General features: G+C 46.1%; 1 protein-coding gene across 1 annotated transcript in view; it reads right to left on the bottom strand.

The window, feature by feature from the left end:
- Window positions 1–26670, bottom strand: part of PLPPR4 (phospholipid phosphatase related 4) — a 43365-nt gene extending 16695 nt beyond the window's left edge. Inside the window, exons 1-2 of the mRNA XM_033151587.1 lie at window positions 26033–26670; window positions 7864–8049 (exon numbers count right to left, since the gene is read on the bottom strand). Of these exons, the coding sequence (XP_033007478.1) occupies window positions 7864–8049; window positions 26033–26563 (717 nt within the window). The 5' untranslated portion in view covers window positions 26564–26670. The remainder of the gene's footprint in view (window positions 1–7863; window positions 8050–26032) is intronic.
- Window positions 26671–27068: the final 398 nt, after the last annotated feature.

Raw genomic sequence — 27068 nt, 5'->3', positions numbered from 1 at the left:
GGAGGATTATACAAGAAAGAACCGACAAAATCTGCAATAGCAATCTGGAAACTATCTGAAAACTGAATCAAAGTTAGCACTTGTTCTTGAGAGAAAGGAAGGTAGATGGAAAGCAGATCATTTCCACTCAGGCGAATTGCACGGCCTCTGCACTTAACAAGGAGATCAGCAACAGCGTCCATACTGGGGTACACATTCCTTTGAGGCGTGTGCGAAAGATGAATCCACTCCACGATCGCCACCTTTGAGGAAGTATCCGGAACGTATAAGGCTGCTGTCGGCAATCTTGGTGTAGTGAAGATAGCACATGAAAGAGCGCAGTTGGCTGTTGGCACACGATCTACAGCTATTTGGTGCAGTTTTGTGTTTACCCCTTGTAAAGCAAGACGCATCTCAGAGGTGCATGGAATAACATCTGAAGGAGATGTATGTCCCTTAAGAGCAGAAAACAATGGCGAGAGTTCAGATGTTGGAACTGCTAGAGACTTTCGAGCCCAATTTATCTGTCCCAAGAGATGCTGCAGTTGTGTCAAGGTAAAGGACTCTGGGATGACTATGCTTGGCATCTCTGGCAGGGCTGTGTCTTGAAGCAGTTTGTGACCCAAGTAATGAAATGGAGCAGTGCGCTGTACCTTTTCTGGGGCAATACAAAGCCCAAAAGAGTTCAGGATGCGCGTAAGATGCTCAATATGATGCTCTGAGACCTTTTCTCCATGGATCAAGATGTCATCCATGTAATGACAAACCTCTAAGGCTGGATATTGTGCCCTGAAAGGCTGTAATGCTTTATCCACAAAGTTCTGGCAGAGAGTCGGCGAATTCACCATTCCTTGAGGGAGTACCTTCCAAGAGTATCTGGAAGCTGGTCTGGTGTTATTGAACACAGGTAGAGTGAAAGCGAACTTTTCTTGATCTGCAGGTGCCAGTGGAATGGTAAAGAAACAGTCTTTAAGATCGATGATTGCAAGCTGATGGTTTCTAGGAATGAGGTTAGGGTTAGGAAGTCCACATTGAAGGGGACCCATTGGAACAATTCTTTCGTTGATCTTTCTCAGGTCTTGAAGCAAACGCCATTTTCCACTTTTCTTCTTGATGACGAAGATTGGAGTGTTCCAAGGGCTATTAGAGGGTTGCACACGATCCTGGTGTAGCAGCTCTTTGATTAGGGCCTCTGCTGCAGCGAGCTTTTCTGACGTCAGCGCCCATTGGTCGACCCATACAGGGGGTCCTTCCTTCCATGTGAGTGGAAGAGCATGTACTGGCGCTGATGCAAAGGCCCACATCAAAAATGTGTATGGACAACAGTTCTTGCTTTAGACAATAAGTCTCTACCCCAAAGGGTGATAGGCACATCCATAACAAGTGGACGGAGCTGCACCATGGAGCCTGAGTCTGACTGGAAGGTAATCGGATGCACGCTCTGGTGGGCGGGCTCGAAACCTCCGACTCCGAAGACTTCCTGGGTGACAGTCGTTGCCCACTGGTCAGGCCAATCCTTTCTGGCGATCACTGTGACATCTGCGCCTGTATCAAGAAGACCCTTGATCTTTCGTCCACCCATTTCTAAGACGAGATGAGGGCGTTCTTCTGTAATCTTGATTAGCGCCATTGCTGTCTGAGGAGGCAAAGAGTCTACAGGAGCTGTAGGTGTAGAAGTAAGCAAATAGAGTCTGGCAATTTCCAAACCTTTTGTTAGGACACAAGGAACAGTTGAAAATCCTGGAATCAGCAACTGCGATGAATCTGTGATTCGAACTAGGCCTGCAGTCAGTGTGACTGTGGCAGGGAGGCGATCCATCCTAGGCAGGATAAGGCAAATCGAAGTGTCTGGGAATGGACCACGAATGGATGTTGGCAATTGCTGAGCAAACCATGGATTTGAAAAGTAACAGTCCTCTGTTAAGAAGAGTGGTATACCTGGGACAGAAGATTCTTCTTGTTCTTCGTTGGCAGTGTTTGAAGATATCTTTTTGGCTTCGGGTTTTTTGCACTGCTGAAGTTGGCAACTCTGAAGCTGCTTGGCGTTGAGTTGGCAAACTTGGGGTTCTTCCGTTGGTAAGAGTTGCTGATGCTGTTGAATCTGCTGGCATTCAGTCAGTTGTGCATCAGACTGGCAGGATGGAACTTCTTCTTTGACACAAGACAGTTGAAGTGGTTGTCCATGATAATTGTTTGATTGTGGCTGACTGAGCTTAAAAGCTGGAGGTGACACAAAGGTGTGGACATTGTTAACTGGAGTGATGCTTAAGCTTCCACAAGAGGGAGCTGTCTCACTCACTTGCATTCTTTGGCCACATGGAAAGTGATCATCAGCTGGGTTGCAACTTGAACACTGCTGTTTCATCAAGGGCAAATGTCCTTCAATGACAGATTGACCTTGACTCAAAGGTGAGTAAAGCTCAGGTGCTGCAAGGTTGACCTCAGTAGGATGTCTTCTCAACGTTGAAGGCAATTCTGCGATCAGAGGCTTGACTGTGATTGCTTGCTGCGAAGCAGGATCAACATCAGCAGGAACTGAAGGGCGGTCAGCAGAAGGTGAACTGAATGCTGTGTTCTCTACTGGAACCCTTTGAATAGGTAAGGCAGATGATGAAACCTCTGGAACCTGAATGCTTGATGAGGTCACATCTTTTCTCTGGACATCTGAAGAGTGGATATCTCTCTGGATCACTCTTTTTCCTTGATGACCTGGATAAGGAGTAGCGTTGTTCACCTTTCTGGGATGGTTGACCTTCATGATGTTCTTGAACTTGCACCCTATTGTTTTACCGGGGCCGGGGCGCGGCCCGCAGAACCGTTTCCCTGAATTGGAGATGAGGTAGGTGATGTGTTTTGTGGATTCAAGCGACAATTATTCGCCCAATGAAATCCTTTCTGACAGATGGGACATCTCTCTGGCGGCTTGGCAGCAGGCCTTGGCGTTGTTGCGCACTGCGACCGGAAATGCCCATCGCCTCCACACCCATAGCACTTCTTGACTGGCGTAGAGCTGTCTTGACGTGGCATCTGTACCGCAGCTGCCAAGAGCTGTGCTTTGTAGGAGTGGGTACCGACATTCTGGCAGACGCGTAGCATCTCAGTCAATGTGGCATCTGGACGAGCTGCAACTGCTGTTAGGGCATTCTTGCAGTCATCATTGGCATTTTCAAAGGCAAGTTGTTTTGTCAGCATGTTTCTGGCATGACGATCTTCTATCTGGCGTTCCACTGCAACAATCAGGCGATCCACGAAGTCCCCATAAGGTTCTTTTGGACCTTGCCTAACTGCAGCGAATCCTGATACTGAGCTAGCATCTGTGCGATTGGGTAGTCTGCGCCAAGCTTTGACTACAATGTCTGCTATGGTGACAAGTGCAGCATCAGGTATGGCTAGCTGTTGATTGAGATTGGAGTAATGTCCTGATCCTGTGAGCATATCTTCTGTGGCAAGTGGCGTTGCACGTCTGGCTGCTACTTCTTTCCACTCTTGCAGGCACAGAAGAGCATCTGTAGGCGACAGGAAGGTGCAAAGTATCAGCTTCCAATCAGATGGCAGAAGTCTACTAGTGGACAGTCCTTCAAGTAAACTTCTAGTATAAGGAGCTTGAAGTCCATTTTCGCGTATGGCTTTTCGCAGTTCACGTAGTGTCTCGAAAGGAATAGCTTGATATCTTGCAGGTTGTCCTCCATTAGCACGAATCACTGGAAAGATGTGCATTGGATCAGCACTAAAGTCTATTTGTCCCAAAGCTGCTTCCAAAGCTTGGGTTCTGCAGATGGGCTGCATTGCTGTAGGGTCTGTAGGTGGCATCAGTGAGTTTAAATCTTCTTGATGCTTTCCAAATGATGAGCCACTAGATGGTGCTAAAGAGTCTTTGACATCTGGATGCCTTGAAGATGGCTGACTATGAAGACAAGATGGCTGACTTGAAGTTGGATGAAGACAAGATGGCTGACTTGAAGTTGGATGAAGACAAGATGGCTGACTTGAAGTTGGAGCATAAGGTTGTTGGCTCTGTACTGCAAGTCCTGGCATCTGGATCATCATTGTTTGGCTTTGCTCTTGTCTTGGAATCTGCATTGGCATTGGAGGTGCTGAAGGGTTGGTAAATTGCTGTTGTGCTGCTTGCATTGAGGCTTGGATTGCTGTTGATTGGAAATCAGCTTGCTGCAAAACTGGAGCTGCTGGCTTGAGCGCGGCCTGCAGGGCAGCAGGGTTTGCTGGCAAAAAGGCTGCTTGCTGCTGCTGCTGCTGGATCGCTGGCAAAAGCGCGGCTTGCGATGGAGGAAGCGGGACCGTTGCTTGGAGCGAGGTCCGCGGCTGCTGCTGACTTGAAATCGCTGGCTGGTAAAAGGCCTGCGATGACTGCTGAGCGACTGGCGGTGGGGCAGTCCGCGGCGGGGCTTGAAAGGCCGACGGCGTCTGCTGCACCGGCACAGGCGGCAATGAATCTGGCAACGACAAATTGGACAAGGGCGAGTGCGTGTACGACAACGGGGCCTGAACTGGCTGCTGCGAGGGGGCCGAAAATGGCACAACCGCAAGCGGCAGCACAGGGGCACTATTAAAAGCAGTATTTCCTAAATTCACTGTTCCATTAAGCAAAACATTTCTTGGAGCGATTTGTTGAAAGCAGTTTCTTACTTTGCTCCATACTAGTTGTACAGGAATTCCGATTTTCGGGTTGGCCATAAATTCTAACCCGATCCTTTCCCATGAGGCTAAATCTTTCGTTCCCTCCTTAGGGACCCAGGGACAAATTTCCCCAATGGTTTTAACTAAAAGCTCTACTTCTGATTCAGAGACAGGATGACCATTTCTTTTCAAAAGGTACAATAAATCTTCACAAAATTTTACTTGAGCAGTTGAGAGTGAGGAGCCCATTTTTTAAACACTTTTCCAAAACTTTTCCTCCCCCACCCGTAGGCTTCTACTAGGGGACACCGGTTCTACCCGTAGGCTTTAACCGAAAAACCCTGGCACCCGTAGGCTTTAGCCAGAAAACCTCCGCCCCCACCCGTGGGCTTCTACTAGGGGCTACCGGCCCTACCCGTAGGCTTTGACCGAAAAACCTGGCACCCGTAGGCTTTAGCCAGAAAACCTTTCCCTCCCACCCGTAGGCTTTTGGGAGACACCGGCCCTACCCGTAGGCTTTGACCGAAAACCCTGGCACCCGTAGGCTTTTGCCAGAAAAACTTTCCCTCCCACCCGTAGGCTTTTGGGAGACACCGGCCCTACCCGTAGGCTTTGACCGAAAACCCTGGCACCCGTAGGCTTTTGCCAGAACCCTTCCCACCCGTAGGCTTTAGGGAAGACCTTACTCTGCCCGTAGGCTTACACTAAACTCCTTGCCGCACTACCCGGGGACCCCTTGGGGCAAAATATACGCGCGCGACTTCTATTTACACTACTTTGGGCAAGCGGTGGATTCGTGCTACTGCAGCGAAATCCTGGATAAACCGGGCCGTTATACCTCACCTCTCAATGTCTGTTTCCGAGCCACTTCCGATATGTTGCCTTTAACCGGAGTCTTCGTGGAAGCGATTTTTGACTACGCTTTGCCTCAGAGAGGGCACCACTTGTCGGGGTTTGGTTGCTGGAGCTCCTCGTGCACGGCCTTAGACTGGTTATGCACGAGGTACCAGTTGCGGGGAAAGCGGCCAGCGTTCCGCGTGCTTTTGAGCACGGTCGCCGGCCAAGCCTCACAGTCTGAAGGATGATGAGTAAGCCAATTGAAGACTCTGGTGGAGTGTGAGTTCCTAATCGCCTTCTTTAATGAACAGTTGCCTCGTGAAAATAAATATATACCCTGACTCTGAATAGGCGGATCAGATTAAAGAAATTAAAAATTTTACTTTACTCCCCCCTTAAACCCCAAAGGAAGACGGACACCGGTTGTATCTTTAGTGGCTTCGGCAGAACCCGCGTAGGCTCGTCCCCTAAGCTAAATTCCCCTAAGCTTAAAGACCCTGCGCGCCCAATCTTCCGCGAGGCTAACTAAATAAACTAAAACCGAAATATCTTCCGCGGGCCTAACCCTAGGCTAACCTAAAGAAAACCTAACTAAGGCTAAACCGAATGATCTTCCGCGATCTAACTCTAACTAAAGAAAAACCCATCCAACCCGTCCAGCCCGCTCCTAGCCCCTTAAACTAAACTTGACTTCAACTAAAACCCAACTAAAAGAACATGAACGAACTCCTCTGCCTAAGCGGGGTGCCTCTGCCTTTTATTAGGGAACAAACGTGACATCATCATTAGTACTTTAACCAATAAAATCACTGTTGCTGCCCTCCAAAAAGGCGGGAAGCAAGTTTAACGCTCATTAACAACTTTGAACATGACCGGATCTACAAAATAAAGGCGGATTAATCTCATAAGTGAACCACACTATTCATTCATGCTTTCACTTTCGCTTTTACGCGCAATTATACCAAAAGTAGACCTCGAAAAACTTATAAAATAACCAAATAAATATGAATCCATGGCGGATCCGTGAAACGTATTCCGACATTTACTTACCTGTTGTCAAGGAATATACATGCATGAATATACATTCAATGCTCACTCTTTTGTTGCTGTTGTTGGAGGTATAACCATAAAGAAATGGATTCTAAATACCAATAATCAGGGTGACCCCCCCCCATGTATTTTAAGTATGAAGCAACACGGGCAAGATTTTATTTATTTATTTCATGTTGAAGCTTTAATTAAAAGCTGTGGAAACCCATGACTGCTGATGCAGCAGACTTCCTGCTGCGTGGTGAGTAGAGAGTTCAGTGGTCTGACGTTGTTGCTAGCCCAATAACCTTCTCCCTGCTGCACTGTGTATCTTAATGGGCTTTTCTTATTTCCCCTACAGCAAAATAAGGGCAGCGGAGGTTGTATAATTCCTCGAGAATGTAGATGGCGAAAGGGACCTAGGGGGATTCTATAAACTGAGCGCTACTGTCAAAAACAGCCTCCAAAAACATAATCTGTCTCCGCACAGCCATTATGAAGGTGTCACTTCAACCAAGAGCAACTGATGGGGATTCTTAAATTTGTGTTTTGTTTAACATTGCTCTTTAAAGCTCCACCAGAGCAAATGGCAATCCGCGAGAAGCCCACATTGATGTTTTCTCCAATTCCGGTTTAAAGAGTGGGTTTTCACAGGGAAAGCTTGGGGCAACAAACAGACAAACCACCACACTCAGACACAGAACATTAAAGTGCAGGCCTCTGACTGGAAAGAGTGAGGCAAAAAGCAAGTGTGGATAAGCCCTAGGTGAGTAGTTTCTGAATTATTTAGCTGTTATTGATTGCATTTATATCCTCCTTTTTTCTTCATGGGGCTCAAGGTGGCTTGCATGGTCCTCCTCATTTAATTCCCACAACAACTCTGTGTGGTAGGTGAAGTGAGAGTGAGTGACTGGCTCAAGATCACCCAGTGGGGATTTGAACCCTGGTCTCCCAGGTCCTAGTCTGACATTTTTAACTACTGCACCACCTGCTCCTCTAATTAGGTGGATAATGAAATCTGGATGGGGTCTCACTCCTCCTGAAAAAAGAGGGGAACACTTTCCTCTATCATCATCTTCTTCTTCTTTTTCTTTTTCTTATTATTATCTTACCACCCTTCATCCATAGATCTCAGGGCAACTCACAGCATAAAAATACAAGACAAAATCACAAAATACACAATAAATACAAAAACAAAACAATAACCCCTCTTCCGCCCACCAATACATCACTCTTGTATGCAGATGTAACTGTGCGATTCAAACATTTGCTGATTTATTCAAGCATTCCCTGATGAAAACGTGAACTCTGCTCTTCTGTCGATGCACCGACAGTAGTTTGAAAGGGTGTTAAGAGGGGTAAGTGTGATGTTCTGCAACTCACCGTAATGGCAGGTGCCGCAAAAGCCAAACTGAGCAACATCAGGAAAGGAACAGCCTCTTGTGAAGGTTCGATGTATGGCATACTGAGACTCCTGTCATAGCAACTGAATCCAGAGTGAACCGGCTTGAAGACATCCGTCAACTCAAGGAAATAGAGGCTAACCACAGAAGATGCCAGAATGGGCAACTGGGAAGGAAGGAAGGAGGAAGATTTGTTAAAAGCAATGCATACATTTGTTGAGTGTCATCTGCAAGCCTATATAGCAACACGAGCAAACATAAGACACAGAGTTGTGATGGCCTTGTAGCTGAAACGGAGATAATCAGAGAGAGTTGTGTGCCAAGGCCCCGGGCCCCACAGTTCCCTTAGATAATAAACACACAGACATGGATATTTTAGGTTTATGGGATAAATTAGGCCACAACTTTATTGGTTACAGATGTGAGCGATTTGGCAGGGAGTCTCACTAAGGGTAAACCAACCAGATGGGGGAGCCTTATGACATACGTCAAATCGGGGCACCCCATGGAATTGCGGTTGGGGTCATGGCATGGCCCGAGCCCACGTTGAGGCTTCGGACAGGATCCACACCCCCGGATCCCTTTGACAGGATACCCTTATTGCTCCCCCGGCTGTGTTGCAATTTAAATGGCCCACGGCCACACCCCCAGCTGCACCGATTGGCCAGCTGGGGGAATGACACGGCCGGGCACCAGCATGATGCGAGCGGCATCCCTCCGCCCTCTTGCCGGATCACTAAGGATCCCGAATGCCTGGCCAGAACACTGCCCACCGGTGAAGGTGAGCCAACTTAGCAGCACATTTGGTGAAACCCCAAGGTCAGCATAAGCAGAAACATAATATTTAGCAGCAGAAACATCCAAGGGGCAAACAACTCCCTCAGAGTTTGCTTCTGAAACATAAAAGCACTGCCACTCAGAGAATGAGTTTGCTATTAGCATAAATGATGATTTAAGCACCTTTATTTTATTTTTTTAAAGCACAGAAACCTGATCATATATCAGTTTACATCTCTTAAATGTGTCTGAATGTGCTACTGCAGCCCCCAGGGCCACATCATGTGCCTTTTCCTGAGGAGAGGGCTTTTTTTCACACCTTCCTCTTGGTACCTATCTGGAGCAGCTAACCCCTAGACTGCGGGTCAGATCAACCCTCCAAGCTTTCCAGTAAACACAGCACTGAGATAGTCAGAGAGGTTTAACCTTCACCTCACAGCACAGTGCCCTGGTAGAGATGCAATTTGCTCCCTCTCTGCTCATCAGGCCGGTCATTTGATACCTGGGAAGAGGCTGATAACTTAAGTCTCTGCATCCAGTCCATACAAATCTCAGATCCCAAACCAAATTGGGCCAATATGGGTCACTCTGAGATTTGTCCAGAGTGGGTCGAAGCAGCACTAGATCACTCTGAGGCAGTTCAGGCCCATCTGCAGTGATATGGGGCTGTCGAAAGGTGTGGAGGGTGGTGGTGGTCAGGTAGTGAAGAGGAGACAATACAATACAGGCAGAGATGTTGCCTGCACCACCTCCTTCTTCCTTTCTCTCCTTGCCACCAACCACATCTTAAATCAGAGTTTAAAGCACTGATTCAATGTGGTCAGAAGGGGGAGAGAGGAGATGATGCAGGTGAGAGTCTCCGCCTACATAGTCTCCCAGCGATGCCACAGGACACATTTAATCGGGGTTTAAAACCTTGATTTTTAAATAGGGGCTATATATGTCCCTCCCCATTTGGTCTGGGTCCTGAGTTGGGCTCTAACTGGTCCAGGTTGGACTGTGGTCTGATCTGGATCATCAAACTGGACCCCAAACAGAATTGAGGGTACCTTCCACAGCCCAGGTGATATTCCCCCCCTCCAGCTCTTCAGCACAGATTAATTGTAGGTGTGGGCTGCATGCCTATTCTTATTTTGATTATTAAATTTGTATACTGTCCTATACCTGCATGCCTCAGGGGGGTTCGCATCATAAAATCCCAATATAGAAACTGTTGGACTTTTGGTTTTAACTGGAAAAAGCCTCAAAACCAGTTTAGCACTTGGAGTGGTGTCCAGCTACACTTCCTCTGCGTTTCCTGCTTCTCCAGTGCTTTTGCAGAGTTTTTTCAGACTTCTTACTTCTCCTTCTTATGCAACGGTATGTGTGCCTTGTGCCAGCAATAAATTCCACAACATCTGGGTTGTTTCAAAGTAAGCAAGCTTTAATTACAAGCATATAAATCACAGAGCTTGTCCCGGAGATTCGGACAACATCACTGGCCTCTCCGGTCCGCTCAAAAGCGAAAGTAAGACTGACCAAGAAATAAAACGGTGTGTCACATAAATCACAAAGACATCGCATACATCAGATACCCCAGATGTTGTGACACATCCTCTTCCCTGTGGGAGGAGCAGACTGTTGAGCTTATTTAACCCTGAAAGCTCCAAACCTCACAGAAACACAAGGTACATAATAAAAACAAAAACAAGGACAGCTCAATTACCCCCCTCCTCCCCAACACATTTTAAAAGGGCATTGGATGACAATCAGCCAAAGGCCTGGTTAGAAAGGAATGTTTTTTGCCTGGCGCTTAAAGGTGCATAATGCATATGTGCCACACTCACTGCTGCCATGTGGCCTCAGAGGCTTGACCTGAGTGCGAATTCAGCCCTCAGGCCAAAAGAGTTTTGCCACCACTTGTATGTAATAGGCTTTTTTTAAAAAAACAAAACAAAAAAAACAAGGGAAAACCATGTATGTTTTCAAAGGAGAAGTTGCAGTTGGCTATTTGAACTTACGAACATTTATTGAGTGTGCTGCTTTGGACAGCAGGAGCGTTGCAATTACAGGTATTAACTTCAAACACCTTGAGCATGTCCGATGTAATTAGATGGCATTAATGCGCATTGCCTTAACTTCTGGACTCAAATTGGAATTCTAAAGGCAAACAGATACAAAAGAGAGAAGGGGCCTAATATCGGCACACTGTAGCTGGTTGATGGAGAGCTAGCTGCAGCAATTAACCCTTGCTCCTGTTTGAAATTTACAGTGGGGAAAAAAAATAAGTGAATCTTCAGTACAGTGCGTTTATGGGAGATGCTTCTAAGTATTTAGTGACAAAACTGTAAGTGTGGGATCCTAATTTTCCGGAATTGCATTGCGCAGGAAACAGTAGCCCTTGATTTCAGGAGAATAGGAGGTGAAGATGATCAGTACAATTAATAAGCTTGTTTAACCTCAAAATTGCTCAAGACTACCACCAAATCAAAAGTATTCAACATGAGGAATTATTCTACTATCTCTTCAGATGCTGCTGCCAGGTATTAATCACTCTCCCAACACAATGAAATTGATTGGCAACTGTTTGAGCACTGAAAAGAGGATACAGTATACTTCACAAAATGCATACTTTTGTCTGTGGAATTTAAGATGAGCACTCACACAGATGTAGCTTTCTAAATGGTTTAAAGAAATCCAAGGACAGGTTAATGAACAGCAGTGAGTTCTGAAAGTGGGATTGATGGCTCCATGTCTTAAAGCAGTACACATCTGATTATTTGATACCTGGGGTCACCAGGGGGGTTGCGACTGACTGCGTGCTTCTGACTTTCATTGGCCAATCTGTCTGTCCGCTGTTGGAAACAAGTGTTCAAGGCTCCATGGATGTGGTATGAACCTGTCAATTTATGTGGTTCAGCCAGAAGCAGAACGTGATCAAGAGCACACACTTTCTACTTGCTTCCATGGTTTATCACAACAGGAACAAGGCTAGCTGCACATGAAGGTCCTAAATCCCACCCCCACCCCATCCTCTTCCGGCCCAGGGAGTTCAGAAACATTTGCTTCTGCTTTTTAAATGATGATGATGATAATAATAATAATAATAATTTATTTATACCCCGCCCATCTGGGTGGCTTCCAACAGAACGTTAAAATACAACCATTGCAGCTTGTTGCATTGTTCAAATCCAACAAACTGTGGTTAAGAGTAACTATGGTTTATTTTAAACTAGCCAGCTTCCAACTATGATTTATGATGCTGCCTTATTTCAACAAATCACAATTTAGGTTAGTGTTTGGGGGCAACACTAAAATGTGCTTACTTGATCTCCTAGCAGCCACGCTGCAGGAGAAGTAGAGGCGAGCATTAGGTTATCCAAACAGGCACAGAGCCCAAACTTGTTGAAATTCTCTGACACAAAAAAGTAAGCAAGAATTAATATCCTGAAGTTACATGAGGGGAAGGACTTGTTGGAAGCGAATAAACACACCTTTTGTGGAAATGCCCTGAAAAATACTCTGGAATTGCTCATAGTTCTATTCAACCTACCTTGCTTTACCCAGCTGCTGCTGCAGTTCTTAATAGTGAGTGCAGCGAACTAGTTAACACAGAGTTTGTTGCAACACATACACAAGCCACCCACCATTTCTCCTCCTAATTTGATTGACAAAAATACATGCAAAATGATTAAGTAAAAGATATTTATTTCAGAAACACACTTGTGCTGTGTTGCTTTTTTAAAATATAAAAAATTAATCAATATAAATACATACAAAATACAGTAAAAGTAATAAGTCTAACCAATACAACCCTTTTAAATATGAGCTAGTTGAATGCTATATTGTATTGTCAGTTGCTTTCAGGTTTTCCTCCCCATTGTATCGTTTTATTTTTTTCCGTCTTTGCATGCATTTGGATGCAAGAAGCAAAGCTACAGGGAACCAGGCAGAGGGCCTTCTCGGTAGTGGCGCCCGCCCTGTGGAACGCCCTCCCATCACAGGTCAAGGAAATAAACAACTACCTGACATTCAGAAAATACCTGAAGGCAGCCCTTTTTAGGGAAGTTTTTAATGTGTGATATTTTTGTATTTGATTTCTGTTGGAAGCCGCCCAGAGTGGCTGGGGAAATCCAGCCAGATGGGCGGGGTACAAATAATAAATATTATTAATTATTATTATTATTATTATTACATTGCTTGCTTGTGCTCTCTCCCAGTCTCTCTCTCTCTCTCTCTCTCTCTCTCTCTCTCTCTCTCTCCTTCAGGCCATAAAAGAAATGCAAAAGAAACAAACAAAAACTCCCCAATGTAGGAAACACTATTGCTTCTCTGGTTATCAGAACATGCTGAAAGCTATAAGGAAATCTGGTCTTCAAGGAAAGAGCTCTGAGCATGCTCAAAAAAGATCTACCGTTCTGATAGGTTGCCACATGGTGCAGGAATGCATTAAACAACTTCCCTGTACAGGGTTGCCTTCAGGTGTCTTCTAAAGTTTGCATAGTTACTTATTTCCTTGATTCAGAGGTCACAGAACTCTATACCCTCCAACATTTCTCCAATGACAATAGGGACCACCTATGGGAAAGCAGGACATTCCGAGATTGAATCAGAAACTGGGACGGCTTGTGTAAATCTGGAACTGTCCCTGGAAAATGGGGACACTTGGAGGGTCTGCTAATCTGATCCGAGGCTGCTGGATTGTCCTACACAACAGAGGGGAGTGGGAACCTGCCCAGGGAGGGAGGGGAGAAAACCAAAGGTCTCACAGCAAAGAGTGTAAGTGCTGTGTGTGTTCTGGATCTAACCAAAGCCTCAATGAACTCAAATTCCTGGTGGCCGCTTCTCTCACATCACACATAGGTACTTAGAAAAAGGGAGTATGACTGTCAAACACGTAGCCAATTTAGGCCCAGATCTTGTACAGCAGCCATCAGATGCTGTTCTGATAAAGGGGATTTTTTTTAACATAGCAAAGGACAGGGCTAGTGCCTTTCCTTCACTAAGTGACACTCCTGAACACACATCTTATCTAAATGAAACGAAATGAATCAAATCAGCATGCAACCTAACAGTTGACAGGAAGCTCCTGTCCAATTCAGTCAGTGGCAGGTCCGTAAGCTGCAGTTACATAGATACCCCCTTCCCTTGTCGGCTGTTCCCTGTCTTTGTGTAACTGCAATGGTTCTGCCTCTTCCACCAGCTACTCCAGATGCAAAGTGACTCTGAGCAAGGACGTTCCATAGATGGGTAAGAACTCATCTTTGGGCTTCTATGCTACATCCTTATTACTTACTTATATAGTGTCATGGTGCTTTGAACTGCACAAGAGAGCAGACTCCAGCCCCTAAAGTTTACCATCTGACACAGGAGAAAGAGAGGAAGATAGGGAGAGGAAAGTGGAGGTAGGAATGAATAAAAAATAAGACACGATTCCACCATCACACCAATTGCACACACTGAAATTTAAGTTAAGCTTTATATTATGGATAGCATGCTATGGAAAAGCCATTTTTGGGAATAAGGCACCCTTTGCATGTTCAGAGACACTTGAAACAGCATGTCTGTCCATCAATCTTACTCACTGGTCAAGCATTTGGGAGACCACAGCATACAGCTTTTAAAACAGGAATATGTTGCTTAGATAGGCTTTTAAATGTCCACTGCTTTAGAAGCTTTGAAACACTGCAATTTAAAAATCACAAGTAGAGTTGATGCAGGTATGATAGCAACCACAACCTTCAGATTTGCTTCTGGAATTCCTCCGTATCCTATGGTGCTAAGCGTAGAGGAACGCAACACTGCTCACATGTGATATTGGCACTGCAAGAGTTAATTGGCACTGCTTTCCACCTCCCCCTTTGTAGCTCATCAAATAATCTGTGTCCTTGTAACTTTCTCTGCAACATGTGAGGACTAAATCCCACTCCATCTGGAAGATAAAAAACCAGACTTCGGCAACCCCCCCCCCCTTTTTCTAATATGACATAATGCAATAACAAAGGAACAACTTGCTATTTGCAGGATAATGAATGATCAAAACAGGGTTTGTTCCCTTAATGCTGTATCCACACTAGCATTTTAAAACAAAGGAATCATGTTCTTTTTTTATGCACACACCCACACCAAAGCACAGTCCCAACAACTTTGCTTTGCATATATGTACATGCGCAGCCCGCATTCATTACTGGGGTACACATGCATTGATGAGCCAAACATTTCAGCGGGAAGCAATGGAGCAGAAGAATGGGACTGCATATAGAAGAGTTTACCAATGGCGTCCATGGGACTCTGATAATTAATAGGCTTGGGGCAAGCTCCTATAACTTCAATGATCCTGTGCACAGAAGGTGAAAGCAAGAAAAAAGGAACTCATACTTATCAATGGCATATAAACAAGTGTTTGCCTTGTTTATATGATTGGATAGGTTTCAATATTTGCCATTTTTCTCTAGATCTGTCAGTAAAGAGTGTTATGTTGGTACTCTCAGGGGCATAACTATATCAGAGACTAATGAAGAGAGCCTCTCAGTCAGATGGCTTTCAATGGGGGTTTGACAAAGGCAAGGTGTGTAAGTCTATCATGGGCTGGTACTAGTCCGGGGTCAAAGATCAAAGAATCATAGAATGGTAGAGTTGGAAGGGACCCTGAGGATCATCCAGTCCAAACTCCCTGCACTGCGGGAATATGCAGCTGTCCCATACGGGGATCGAACTTGCAACCTTGGCATTATCACCACAATGCTCTAACCAACTGAGCTATCCTATTAGGGATAGAATGACTCTGAATCCCAATTCCCGTGGAACCACAGCAGGAGAGGACAGTTGCCATCATGCCCTGCTTGTGATCTTCCCAAGAGACATCCCATTGTGGGAATCAAGATGTCGTGCTAGATCAGAGGTTGGCAACCTCCAGCACATGGGCCGGATGCTGCCCACGAAGGCCGTTTTACCGGCCCATGAGCTGCCCGCCAGCTGCAGCATGGGGACTTGCTGAGCGGAGCCGAAAATTGCGTCTGCACAGGGGCGATTTTCAGCGTCTGGGCATGTGCAGGCATGATTTCCGGCATCGTGCTGTGCATGTCCAGCCCACGGACGCTCTCTGTGGGCTTGATCCAGCCCATGGCCGGATAACCTTGCCGATGCCTGTGCTAGATTAACCTTTGGTCTGATCCAGTAGTCATCTTCTTATGTCTTTATGGTTGAATAGCATTTCCCTTTTCTCAAGGAACCCTTCAAACCATAGTTCCATGAAAGGTCCCGGAGGTCTGGTACAGAATCCTTTGCCTCATGAGTAACCCAGGATCACCAACATTCTTGGTATGTCTTTTAAACTGGCCAATATAGATCTATAGCGTGTGGGTGTCCTAAGACTGTATCAGAGTGGCAAGAGGCATGCATGACCCTCTAGTGAGAGTTTCCGGGCCAATGGTATAAAATCAATGGCCACAATCCTGCACAAGGCTAGGTGTACTTCACTCCCCATTGATTTCATTGGAAGCTTCTCAGTAAATTTAATGAAGCTGGCTTGGATGTTCAATTTGCAAGACAGAGAGTGATGCGGCAGGGCATGGCCTGAGTTGGGCACAAGTCCAGACACATTTATTTTCGCTGCTATGACTCAGCCTTGGAATTCATGAAGTGAGACGTTAATCTATTTTCATGAGGTTGAGGGTTTCCCAAATCCTGCTACTACTTTTTCCAGACGATGCAGCTTTTATTCTCCAGGAATATATTGCCGAATGTGCTAGTGCAGCTTCTTAAACAAACAGGCCAGTTTGTTTTAAATACTATTGTACTGACAACCACAATTTGGCTTAGCTTGTTCTTTGACGAGTGACATGTTTTTCCACTTTATGATGACAACATGGGAGATCACCTTAAACCCACCTAGCCCAACTGTTTCTCACTATGGATCCTGATTATGTCCACTCTGCTCGGTGACATCATTCCTCCTTCCCAACACAGAGAGCAAGGCCAGCTCCAGACAGGTAAGGATGGTTATGAAGGGGGTGTGCAGTGGTGGGGGTTCCTGACTTAATGCAATTTTGCCTTTGCATGTGGATACATGGACCTGAACCCACATTTAAGTGGCAGGCCCACTGTAATCCATTGCTACAACACACAAAGCTATCGTCTTCCCTCTGCAAAATGTACACAACAAAGTTACTTCATGTCCTTCGGAGAGCACATTTCATTGGTCCACGTTGGTGTGCAGGAGAAGCAGAACTGTGTGTCATCTGCATACTGCTGACAATGTACTCAAAACTCCGGATGACCCCAACTCAGCGGCAGTGTTAGAAACTGAGTGGCACATTAAGCCGAGGTTATGGGCACATTAAACCGAGGTTATGGGCGCCACAATGGAGTGTTTAGGTGTGCTTTTTATAACAAGAATACAAAGCTGAAAATGAATGAACTGCAGCTGAAATCTTATGTTCATTTTTCACATGGCTTAGTCCTCATCTGAAGACTGCAAACAACAAAGCCATACTTCCCCTACCTGTCCCCCTAATATTCTTCTGAGGGTCCCTTCTCCAGTCTTCAGAGAGTGTCTGGAAGTGAGGAGGCAGAAAAAGGTCCTCCTTTTCTTCCAGCAGTGGCAGTTTTAAACTGAAATCTTAGGCTCAGTACTGCACCCAGAGCTCAGAAACTGCTCGCATTAATTAAATTCCCCATTGCAAAATGCACCTAGAACAATGGGAGTTTCGAACGCTGCTGAGCGGTTTCATATAGATGTTAAAAATAGCCTAGGGGATAAAACTGAACTCTGAAGAACTCCACATTGAAGGCTCCATGGGGCTGAAAAGCACTCCCCAAGCATCACCCTCTGGGAGAGACCATCCAAGTAGGACCGGAGCCACCACATAGCAGTGCCACCTACCCCCAACTCAGACAGCCTCTCCATACCATGCCATGGTCAATGGCATCAAAAGCCACTAAGAGGTTGAGGAGAATTAACAAGGTTATGTTTCCCATGTCTCCCTCTTATATAGGGTGACTCAAGCAGTTTCTGTGCCAAAACCGGGCCTAAACCCCCATTGAAATGGATATAGAAAATCAGTTCCCTCCCACCGTTCACTTTACATCTGTGGGTGTGGCAGTGGATGTGTTAGACCATTGTCTTGCCTCGGTAACAGACTCGATGGGAGCCAATAAGCTGAAGCTCAACCCAGATAAGATTGAGGCACTGTTAGTGGGGAGTTCCCTAGACTCAATAGATGGGAGGTTGCCTGCTTTTGAGGTGGTAACCCTCCCTCTGAAGTGGTGGTTATGTAGCTTGGGGGTACTCCTGGATCCTTTGTGGATGCTTGAGGCTCAGGTGGCCTCGGTGGCGCAGAGTTGCCTTCCATCAGTTTTGGCTGGTGGCCCAGCTGTGCCCCTAATTTGGAAAAGGAATAGCCTAACTTCTGTTAACCTCTGGGTATACAAATTTAATGACTAATTATAACAAGCCCGGTGCTCTGAAAGAGGCAGCTTCCTCTTGTCCCTTGCGTAGAAAGCACGGGTCTGAGTGGTTTTCCACTTTCCCCATTGCTTTCCATTGGGAAAATCCACTTTTTAGTGTTGAATTGGACCAAACATCAATCCACAGAAAAACCTGATAGATGTTTGCTCCAATTCAGCTGTAAATATTGGGTTATCCCAGTGGAAAGAGGCAGGACAAGAAGAAATCTAGATAAGCCTAGGCTGCAATCAAAAGCAAGTTCAGCACCATGGACAAGGACTATAGCGCTGGTTCAGGCAGACTATAGGCAGAAGTGCAGCTGCGGAGGCAGAAAGAGCAAATGATCTCAACATAGGGATGGATCAAGTGGGAGAGAGCTTGATAGTATAAACCCAAAATTTAGAAATAATTACTACAATTTGAAAAACAAAACACAGTATAAACTACCATAATGGGGGGGGGGGGAAGATTGTGACCAGGTGACCTCAGTTGCTAAAGGCTGACGGACAAATTTAAGGTCCCTGCTAGCCCTTTTTAGGGTTATCTGTCCTTAGATTAGACTTGGACATGTCAAATAAAGGCCGGCTCTCTGTAATATAGGTCACTAGTATGTTTGTATGCAGGGCAAAGCCCTCCCAAGGCAACTTCGCAAACAAGACATAAAAGTTAAAGCATCTCTTTTCAGTAAAACTAAACAATTAAAACAGCAGCATTTTAAAAAAAGGATTAGACCAAATCATGGAGGAGAGGGCCATCAATGGCTGCTACCAATGATGGCGATGTTCTGCTTTCACAATTGGAGCCAGCAATGCTTCCTAATCCCTATTGCTAGAAACCATGGGAGGGGAGAGTGCCCTTGTGCTCATCTTCTGCTTGCTAGTTTCTCACAAGCATCTGGCTGGATACTGTGAGAACAGGATGCTGGACTAGATAGGCCAGTGGTCTGATCCAGCAGGCTATTCTTACGCTCTTATTTCATACTAAGCGCAACCCTTGTTTATTTATTACTTAATATCACATTCTTAAACCTGAAGCCTCCCGGGGTGGTTGGTATATGGCAATTCATAAAAATACATCATTACAAACCTCGTAACACAAACAATATACTGTAAATAGAACAAAAATCAATATAATAAAATGACTAACGTCAGAGAGAATCCAGCAGCAACTTATGTCTCACACGAGCCATTTATACTTGTCAGGGCTATGGATTAAGGATCTGCAAATGAATACTTCACACTGCCCTGAGAAGAGAGATCCACCCCCAGACTACCAGGGGGATCTGAAAAGAACTCTTAGCAACTTGAAATCCTGCTCCCTAGAAGTCAATGGCTGCAAAAATTGCATTGAGCCTTTGAATGACCAGATGCAGCATTTCATATCTTTGATCTTGACCACCTAGCCCAGATTACCAAGCTCTGCGAGTAGATCCAGAAAAATTTTCTCTATCTACTTCAGCTGCTAGACTTCCAGCTATGATCCTGTACCAAGGCTATAGTCCTTGTACATGGTCCTGAACTTGCTTTTGTTTCTAGCCCATTTCAGAATGCTGGGCCATCCATCCATCCATCCCCAGATACATGGGCCATCATCTCTTCTCAGTGGTGGACATCACAATGCACCAGGGCAACACTCATATAAAATCAACATAAGCAATTAAGAAAAAAACATTTCTTTAAAACCAGCAACAATGTAAATGGTTTGAAATGGTCAGTGCAACACTTCGGCTCAAGGCTGCTTGAAATAAATGGGTTTTCAAATCTTGTTTGAAAGTGAGCTGGGGCCAAATGTATTATGTTCCACATATTTGAGGCCCTGTCTCTAGTGGCTGCCAATATGCTAGCTGCCTCTGGGAACAAGGACACACTAGAGCTATGAAACTGCCGGCAGAAAGCCAGAGGAATTTCTCCCAAGCAACCTGGCAAGTGGTTGTGTGAGTGTATATTTCCCCCCCCCCCAAGGTTCATGGGAATACCATGAAAAAAGCCACTGACTCATGGGTATACTAAAGCAATAGAAGGTATATTCGTATATCTAGGCACCAGTTTCCCCAGTACTGGCAAACTGATTCCAGCATCACATTTTCAGCCAGTCACATGTTCTTAGTTTTTAAAATAAAATAAAATGAGGCAGTCCTTGGGTTGGTTGCATTTTTGACAGACTTATAAAAGTGAGCTCCCAACAGGCTTCCAAATGGAGCAGCTTCAGAATATTATAACGTGAGTGAAAGCTGGTGGGCTGAATTCATCCATAGTTAAATTCATGTCACGAACATGTCTGCCTTTGTATTAATTCTGAAACCATCTCAACTGCAAGAGCCGCACAGAGGCAAAGGGTTGCGTCTTCCAGACAATTTATGCTATCCTTTGTCCATGATTATAAACCGAACAGTTCTCTCCCCTTATCTTTGCCTTCCCTTTGAATTTACTCTGAGCCTTGTTGTCAAGACCATGTGGGTGGTGACACTGGATAATTACACTGGCAAGTCTCCTAACGTTCTATTTCCCTTTTCCCAGGACAACCTCAGTGTTTAAGCCTTAAATGGAGTCAGGATTCAACTTAAGTGGTGTTTACCTTGTAGGATCTACAAATAACATCAGCAGAGGATATGTATCTCAAAGTATCGGTCCAGGTAGATCTTTGGGTTTCCCCAGCTCTACTCTGAATAAGAACCTCCAAAGAAGTTCAGATCCTATTCGGATCTTTCACCAAGCAACTCACATCTCTGCCAGAGCACCTAATTTTCTGACTCTGGGGCCAGAAGGCCCAGCTCTTCTGTTGGAGGTTAAGGATTCTCTGAATCTGATTTTGGGACACAAGCCTAACTCCATTTAAGGTTTAAACACTGAGGTTGTCAACAGGAAGAAAGTTCCAATGTATAGGTGCTGCCACACTAAAAGATGGACTTCTTACAAACGCGTGGTATTATTTGGCACCCGGAACAGCACCAGTTCTACACTGTGTTTGCGTGAAAGAGTGTACACCTGTTGCTTTGAACAGCTCAGGTATGGTGTACACAGGGTCACAGATAATACAATTGTTGAATGTCACATGTGAACACCTCTAATGCTTGCCTGGCTGTGACGCTGGCTGTTAACAACCTCTTGCAGGCTGGATGATTGGCTTGCTTTTGCTTTCTAGGAATAATCAATGACCTTTAAGAAAAGAAGTCTAATTCCTCTGCTTACCATACAGAACTTCAGCCTTGCTCTCCTCGAGCTGGTAGCCGCTTCAGGGGCTCATATCACTGTATGTATGCCTTCTTTGTACGTATGTATGTATGTATGTATGTATGTCACTCTCCTTTTCCCACACTTGAAACGATGCTATGCTTTGCTAAATTAATCTTACCTCCATCTAACAGTTCTTTGTTTACCCTGACAAATCCACAAAGCCTTGCCTGATGTTTAAATGTGTTATGTTTGATGTAATATTCATGTATGAGTTTTGAAAGTTGACTTTTAAAAAAATGGCGCCACATATAACTCAGGCTTGCTAAATCCTTTCTGTCTGCAGCTCCTCAGGAAACCCCATCCACCAGGATGTTCAGAAACAGAATATGCAGATGGGTGGTAGCAACAGACTTTGGCTCAAGTGTGTGCCTCATCCAAAAAGAGGACACCAATTTTCATAAGACTCTCATGCGGAAATATTTACTATAACTGAAACAGAAATACAACACATCTAAACCGTAGTGGAGAAGACACCAGAGGTGATTTGTCTGCCTGCTTAGTTTGCAGATCAAGTGATGAAAACTTGTTGATGGGCATCTTCAAAGCTTTCGCTCTATCTTTCTATGGTTATTTTAAAACCCGTCTTAGGCCATATTTATGGAGCCTCAAGAATTCTTTGGGTGGAAGCCATGATTGTTTAAAGTGGTATCATAGTGCTTTAAATGTATACTGTGAATGCAACCCTGGAATGGAAGACCCTCAAATAGAGGACAATATCAAACAGAGGGCTGTCCTTTGTAAAGTAGGATATACAGTTACTCTGGGCCATGCCCTCTGCTGACCTCACATTTGGTTGTATTGTGAGAGAGCCCTATGTGCTCAAAGATTGTCCACATGAGTGAGAACCCTGATAGACTGTACACTTCCTGAACTGTTTTTAATAATCACCTCAGCACAGTTCTGTGGGCGATATGTATCTGGAGCCATCCAGACCATGGAAATCCAAACATGAGAATCCTCATTAAACACAGCACATTCCAAAATAAATAACATTCCCCTTCTCAAATGCCCCACCTGAGAAAGTGTTCTCTCCTCTGCATGCAAGTATATTTCTATTATATGCTCTTCACTGTTGCCTTCATGCTCTGTGGCTACCTAAAACCACGCAAGTTTACATTTTCTTCTTTGCCCCCCACTCTCCACGCCCTCTGGCTGCCTTGCCTTCTCCTGCTAGCTTTGGAGAAATAACAGCCAGCAGTGTGTTTTATTTCTTTCATTGTTCAGTGCAGTGAAATCTTAATGGTTGGTTTCCCTGTATACAATTCTGAGAGCTATTCCCTGGGCGACAAATGAAGTGATGACTTTCAAAAGCCATTTTTAGATTGATTCTGTGTGGGTTCTTCTGGAGCGATGGTGGCCTCCACGTACTCTCTGATTTAAGAGGAAGAGAAGCCAGCCCACATATCCTCCTCCCTCCCCTGTACAGAGAAACAAAATGCATTAACGTGACATCATCGTGCTTCCCATTCCCCTGCTGCCATGTGTGTGGGCTTTAAGTGCAATGACATCATTTGCTACCAGTCGGCTGCTGAGCCAAGTTCAAAGGTGCTTGAGTTCACATTTAAAGCCCTCCATGGCTTAGGGCCCACATACTCGTTGGATCGGTTACACCCCTATACACCAGCCCAGACTTTAAGACATTGCGGAGACACCCCCTTAACAATGTGACATGTGCCAATGAATGGTATGTAGAAACCTGTGAGGGGATGCTCTCAATCGCGCCACCTTGATTATGGAATGCCCTCCATTCACAGACTCAGTTGGCACCAATGCTGACAGCCGGTGGGCACCTTCGAAAGCAGCGGTGGGGGACATTTGACCTTCCAGATGTTGTTGAACAACAACTCCCATCAGCCCGCAACAAGCAGGACCAATGGCCAATGATGATGGAAGTTTTAGTTCAAGCAACACCTGGAGGGTCAAAGGTCTACAACATTTACTTTAAAGAGACATTTATTCACACAAGCATTTGGGTAAATTGGTCAGTAGAGTTGATTCTGATTTGCTGTAATGGCTTTCGATGTGTTTTAAGATTTTTTTTTTAAATTGTTGAGCATGTAATATGAATTTTCCCTCTTGTAACCTGCTTTGGGATTGATTTTAAAAAGGCCAGGCTCAAAGTGGCTCCAATGAAATAAATAATGTTCCATTCCCCACACGTTCATTAGAGTCTTCTAATCAATGTTGCTCAGCTCTCTGCAGCCTGTTTTGGAGGGTGTTGTGTTCTGAAATCAGCAAACAGCTACGCTTATCTAAGCAAAACTAATATGAAACCTCTGAGTGCTTTCCTTTGGCAAAGCAGCCAACCAGTCTTCGACTCCCTTGACTTTGTCATTTTGGATTGAACCAAGACCATGGATGGTGCTTAGGTGGCTGAGTGAAAGAAGGCCCAACTGGAAGCAGTGATCTAGTAATTCAAAAATTAAGCATCTCATCCTTTGAGTGCCTATCAATGATGGAGCATTTTCAAAGAAATATAGGAAGCAGACTCATACCAAGTCGGACTATTGGTCCATCTAGATTGGTCCATCTAGCTCAGCATTGTCAACACTGACTAGTAGAGGGTTTCAGATTGGGGACATGCCCTATCTGAAGATGCTGGGAATTGAACCTGGGAACTTTTGCATGCAAAGCAGATGCTTTACCACTGAGCTTCGGCCCTTACTCTACCCTATGGTGTCAGGAGGACCATACTCTTCAAAGTATGGTGACCGTGATGTCATAGCTGCTCTCTCCCAATATAGGCCAAACTTTGCAAGAGTCAGAAAGGGCCTATGAAGAACATTCCATCCATTATCCTATCTCCTCCCACTCTGCTATGTACCCAGGAGGGAGTAAGGACCCCAAGCTTCTGCTTTCTTCATTTACTATCATCTGATTACTGTGGCACAGATGCTAATGACTCCATTTTTATTTCTTGTTTATGGAGAATAAGGAGGATGAGGACATTTAGGGAAAGACTTAAAACTTTTCTTACATGGGTAACTCACACATTCCCTCCTTCCCCCTTCAGAACTTGAGGAATCTTTGAAGACTCTTCCCTGAATATACTTACGCTTCAGTATATAGGGCATTTTCCGTAACTAAATAATAAATGCTTTTCTGAGTGATCAATAAAACAATGCACCCAAGGAACATTTTAAAAACACTCGTTTACCTGCATCAGTTTTCAGTGTCTCTGCATCCTTAGACCTTTAATGTAATCATTTCTACAGTCCTTGTATTCCAGATACCTAAAACTTAACTGCTCTATATGACAAAGGTGGAAAATCTGTGGACCTCCAGATTTGTTAGACTACAAGTCCCATCATTCCTGACCATTGGCCATATTGGCTGGGGCCGATGGGATTTGGAGTCCAACAAGATATTTGGCGAGCCCTCAGGTTTCCTATCCTTGCTATATGCCATCTGATTATTGCAAATGAGACACAACAGCTAGGCTTTGTAAAGTGGCTATTGGTTACCCTGGACCAAAGTCTTCCTATTATGTCAACACAGAGCCCATCACTGGGAGTCTAGATGGGATGGGATGAGCTTCTTTTCTCCAGGTGATGGTGGGAGGTGGCCGACTTCTACAACTTTTTCTGAGTTGTCTTGTCAATCATCTCTAAAGCAAACACAGACTGACTCAGTCCAACACTTCTTTCCTCAGCGTATCCTCAGGTCTTCCAAGCATATGCTTGCTCACTTCCTGAGCTGTCAACGGAATGTACAAATACGAAACCCCCTTTTGCGCCCCAGTTGTAAAAGAAACAGTTCACAAGTGCCTGCACATCACGCTGTCAGAAAAGAACCAAAATGTGTGCTTGTGGAACACTAACAAGGTACAACACAGAACAGCCATAACAGTTCTGAAGCCATCAGTGGGGGAAAGAGGGCAGGCAAATGCATTCACACAACCGCTTTGCTTCTATGAACACACACAGCACACCTCGGACCACGTATGGAAACAGGAATCGTCCAAGCACCACCCATGTACCTGAACATTCGCCATGTAAGTGCATGCCAACAATAATGCAACACCAATTGTTTAGCAATCTAAAAACGTTTGTTCCCAGCCTTAATGTGCCCTCATTTTAATTTTCTCAAATAATGCATGCCCACTACATGTACGCATAGAACATGTTCCCCCAACCTTGCTCTCCTATTGGAATGATCCTGTGCACGTGATTTGATCTCCCCTTCATTTGCAACCCTCCTTCAATCTTTAACGATTTCCCCCAAACAGTGGAAGAAGTCTCTGTTTGTAGGCTATGTGTTTCACCCCCCCCCCCCCCAATTTCAAGCCAGACCGATGCTTCCTGATGCATCATCCTGATCTTTTTTTCTTCTTTTGCTTTTCAGGAAACAGTTCTTTAAGGTGTGATCCAAAGGGAAGGGAAATACATCGCCTCTTTCCCCTCCCACCACCCCTTGATTAAAGATGAGATCAGGAGGAGACCCAGTTTCTGGGCAGGAATGCCAGGCAGGCTCTCCCCACCCTCCCATGTAAAGCATACGTGCTAAATGTTGACAAGACAACCCACCTCAACCTTACTTACACATGACACACACACACACCACTAATGCACAACTGCTCTTTGCTTTTGGGAAGCTGCGCGTGCCAGGTGGGGCAGGCGACAGATCTGCCCCCTTACATCATCTCTCCCCACCATCATCACCCCCACCCAAAAAAGAGAGGGTGGGACCCCCCCATCGTCTGCCCCACTCACCTCGACGAAATAAAAACAAGGCAACAGCGTGACGCTCTCCTTGACCACTTTGCTTTTCTGCCTCTCTTTCGCAGACATGCTGGACGGCGCGGGCAGGAGACGCGCAGCCGGAGCGGGCGGCAGCGAGTGCGCGACCGCGGCGGCGCTGCCGGGCAGCCGTCCCCCTCTCCTGCCCCACTGCCTGGCGGCGGCGCTGATGTCACATCCCCCCGGGGCCACCTCCCGGTGCGGGAGCAGCGCGCAGCCCACAACCTCCTCCTCTCGGGGCGGCAGCAGCAGCAAGAAGCCCGCTTGGCCGTCGCCGCCACCGCCACCGGCGCTGGCCGGCCGGACTGCCGCTAGTCCTCCGGCTCCCGCGGCGCCCCTGTCGGCCAGCAGGCGCCGGGCGGCCTCCTTCTCCAAAGCGGCGGCGGCGATCAGCGCCTCCTCGTGCCCGGCGCACTCCCCTCCGGCGAAGGGCCCGCCTTGCCTACATCGAGCGCTGCCGCCAGCCGTCGCTCTCGCCAGCCGGCTTCTTCGTGCAATATTCATAGGTCTGACGTCAAGGAAGCTGCTCCATGCGAAAAGGGGAAGGGGGCCCGCTTGCCTACATGGTGGTGGAGAGGGAAGAGGAGGGAGGGGCGCGGGCACAGGGAGGCGGCCGCCTTAACCTCTTCTCCGCCGAGCCCCGACGCATCATCATCATCCTCCTCCTCCTCGGCGACGGCAGAGTGGGGTGGCGTCGGGGTTGAAGGCAGCTGCGCGGGAATGTAGGTCGCCCGGGGTGGGTGGGAGGACGCGCGAACGAGCGAAGGAAGGCCCCCTTCACACGTTCGCGGCGTGGGCGGGCGGGCGCCTCCTATGGGACGCCTCGAACGGAACACGTGGCCGCTCCGGCGCGCGCACACAGGCGCCCACACGCGTCCGGGAGACGCGGATCGCGCCATCTGGGAGGATGCGGGGAAGGGCCCTGCTAGATCAGGGTCCAGGATTACACGAGGGTGTCCAATTGGAGAGGCCAGGCGGGAGCTCACCTGGCTCAGGTGCTGCTGGACAC

The sequence above is a fragment of the Lacerta agilis genome, chromosome 6 (assembly GCF_009819535.1).
Source record: "Lacerta agilis isolate rLacAgi1 chromosome 6, rLacAgi1.pri, whole genome shotgun sequence".
NCBI lineage: Eukaryota > Metazoa > Chordata > Lepidosauria > Squamata > Lacertidae > Lacerta > Lacerta agilis.
The sequence above is the reverse complement of the archived record's forward strand: the minus strand, read 5'-3'. Positions and strand labels throughout refer to the sequence as shown.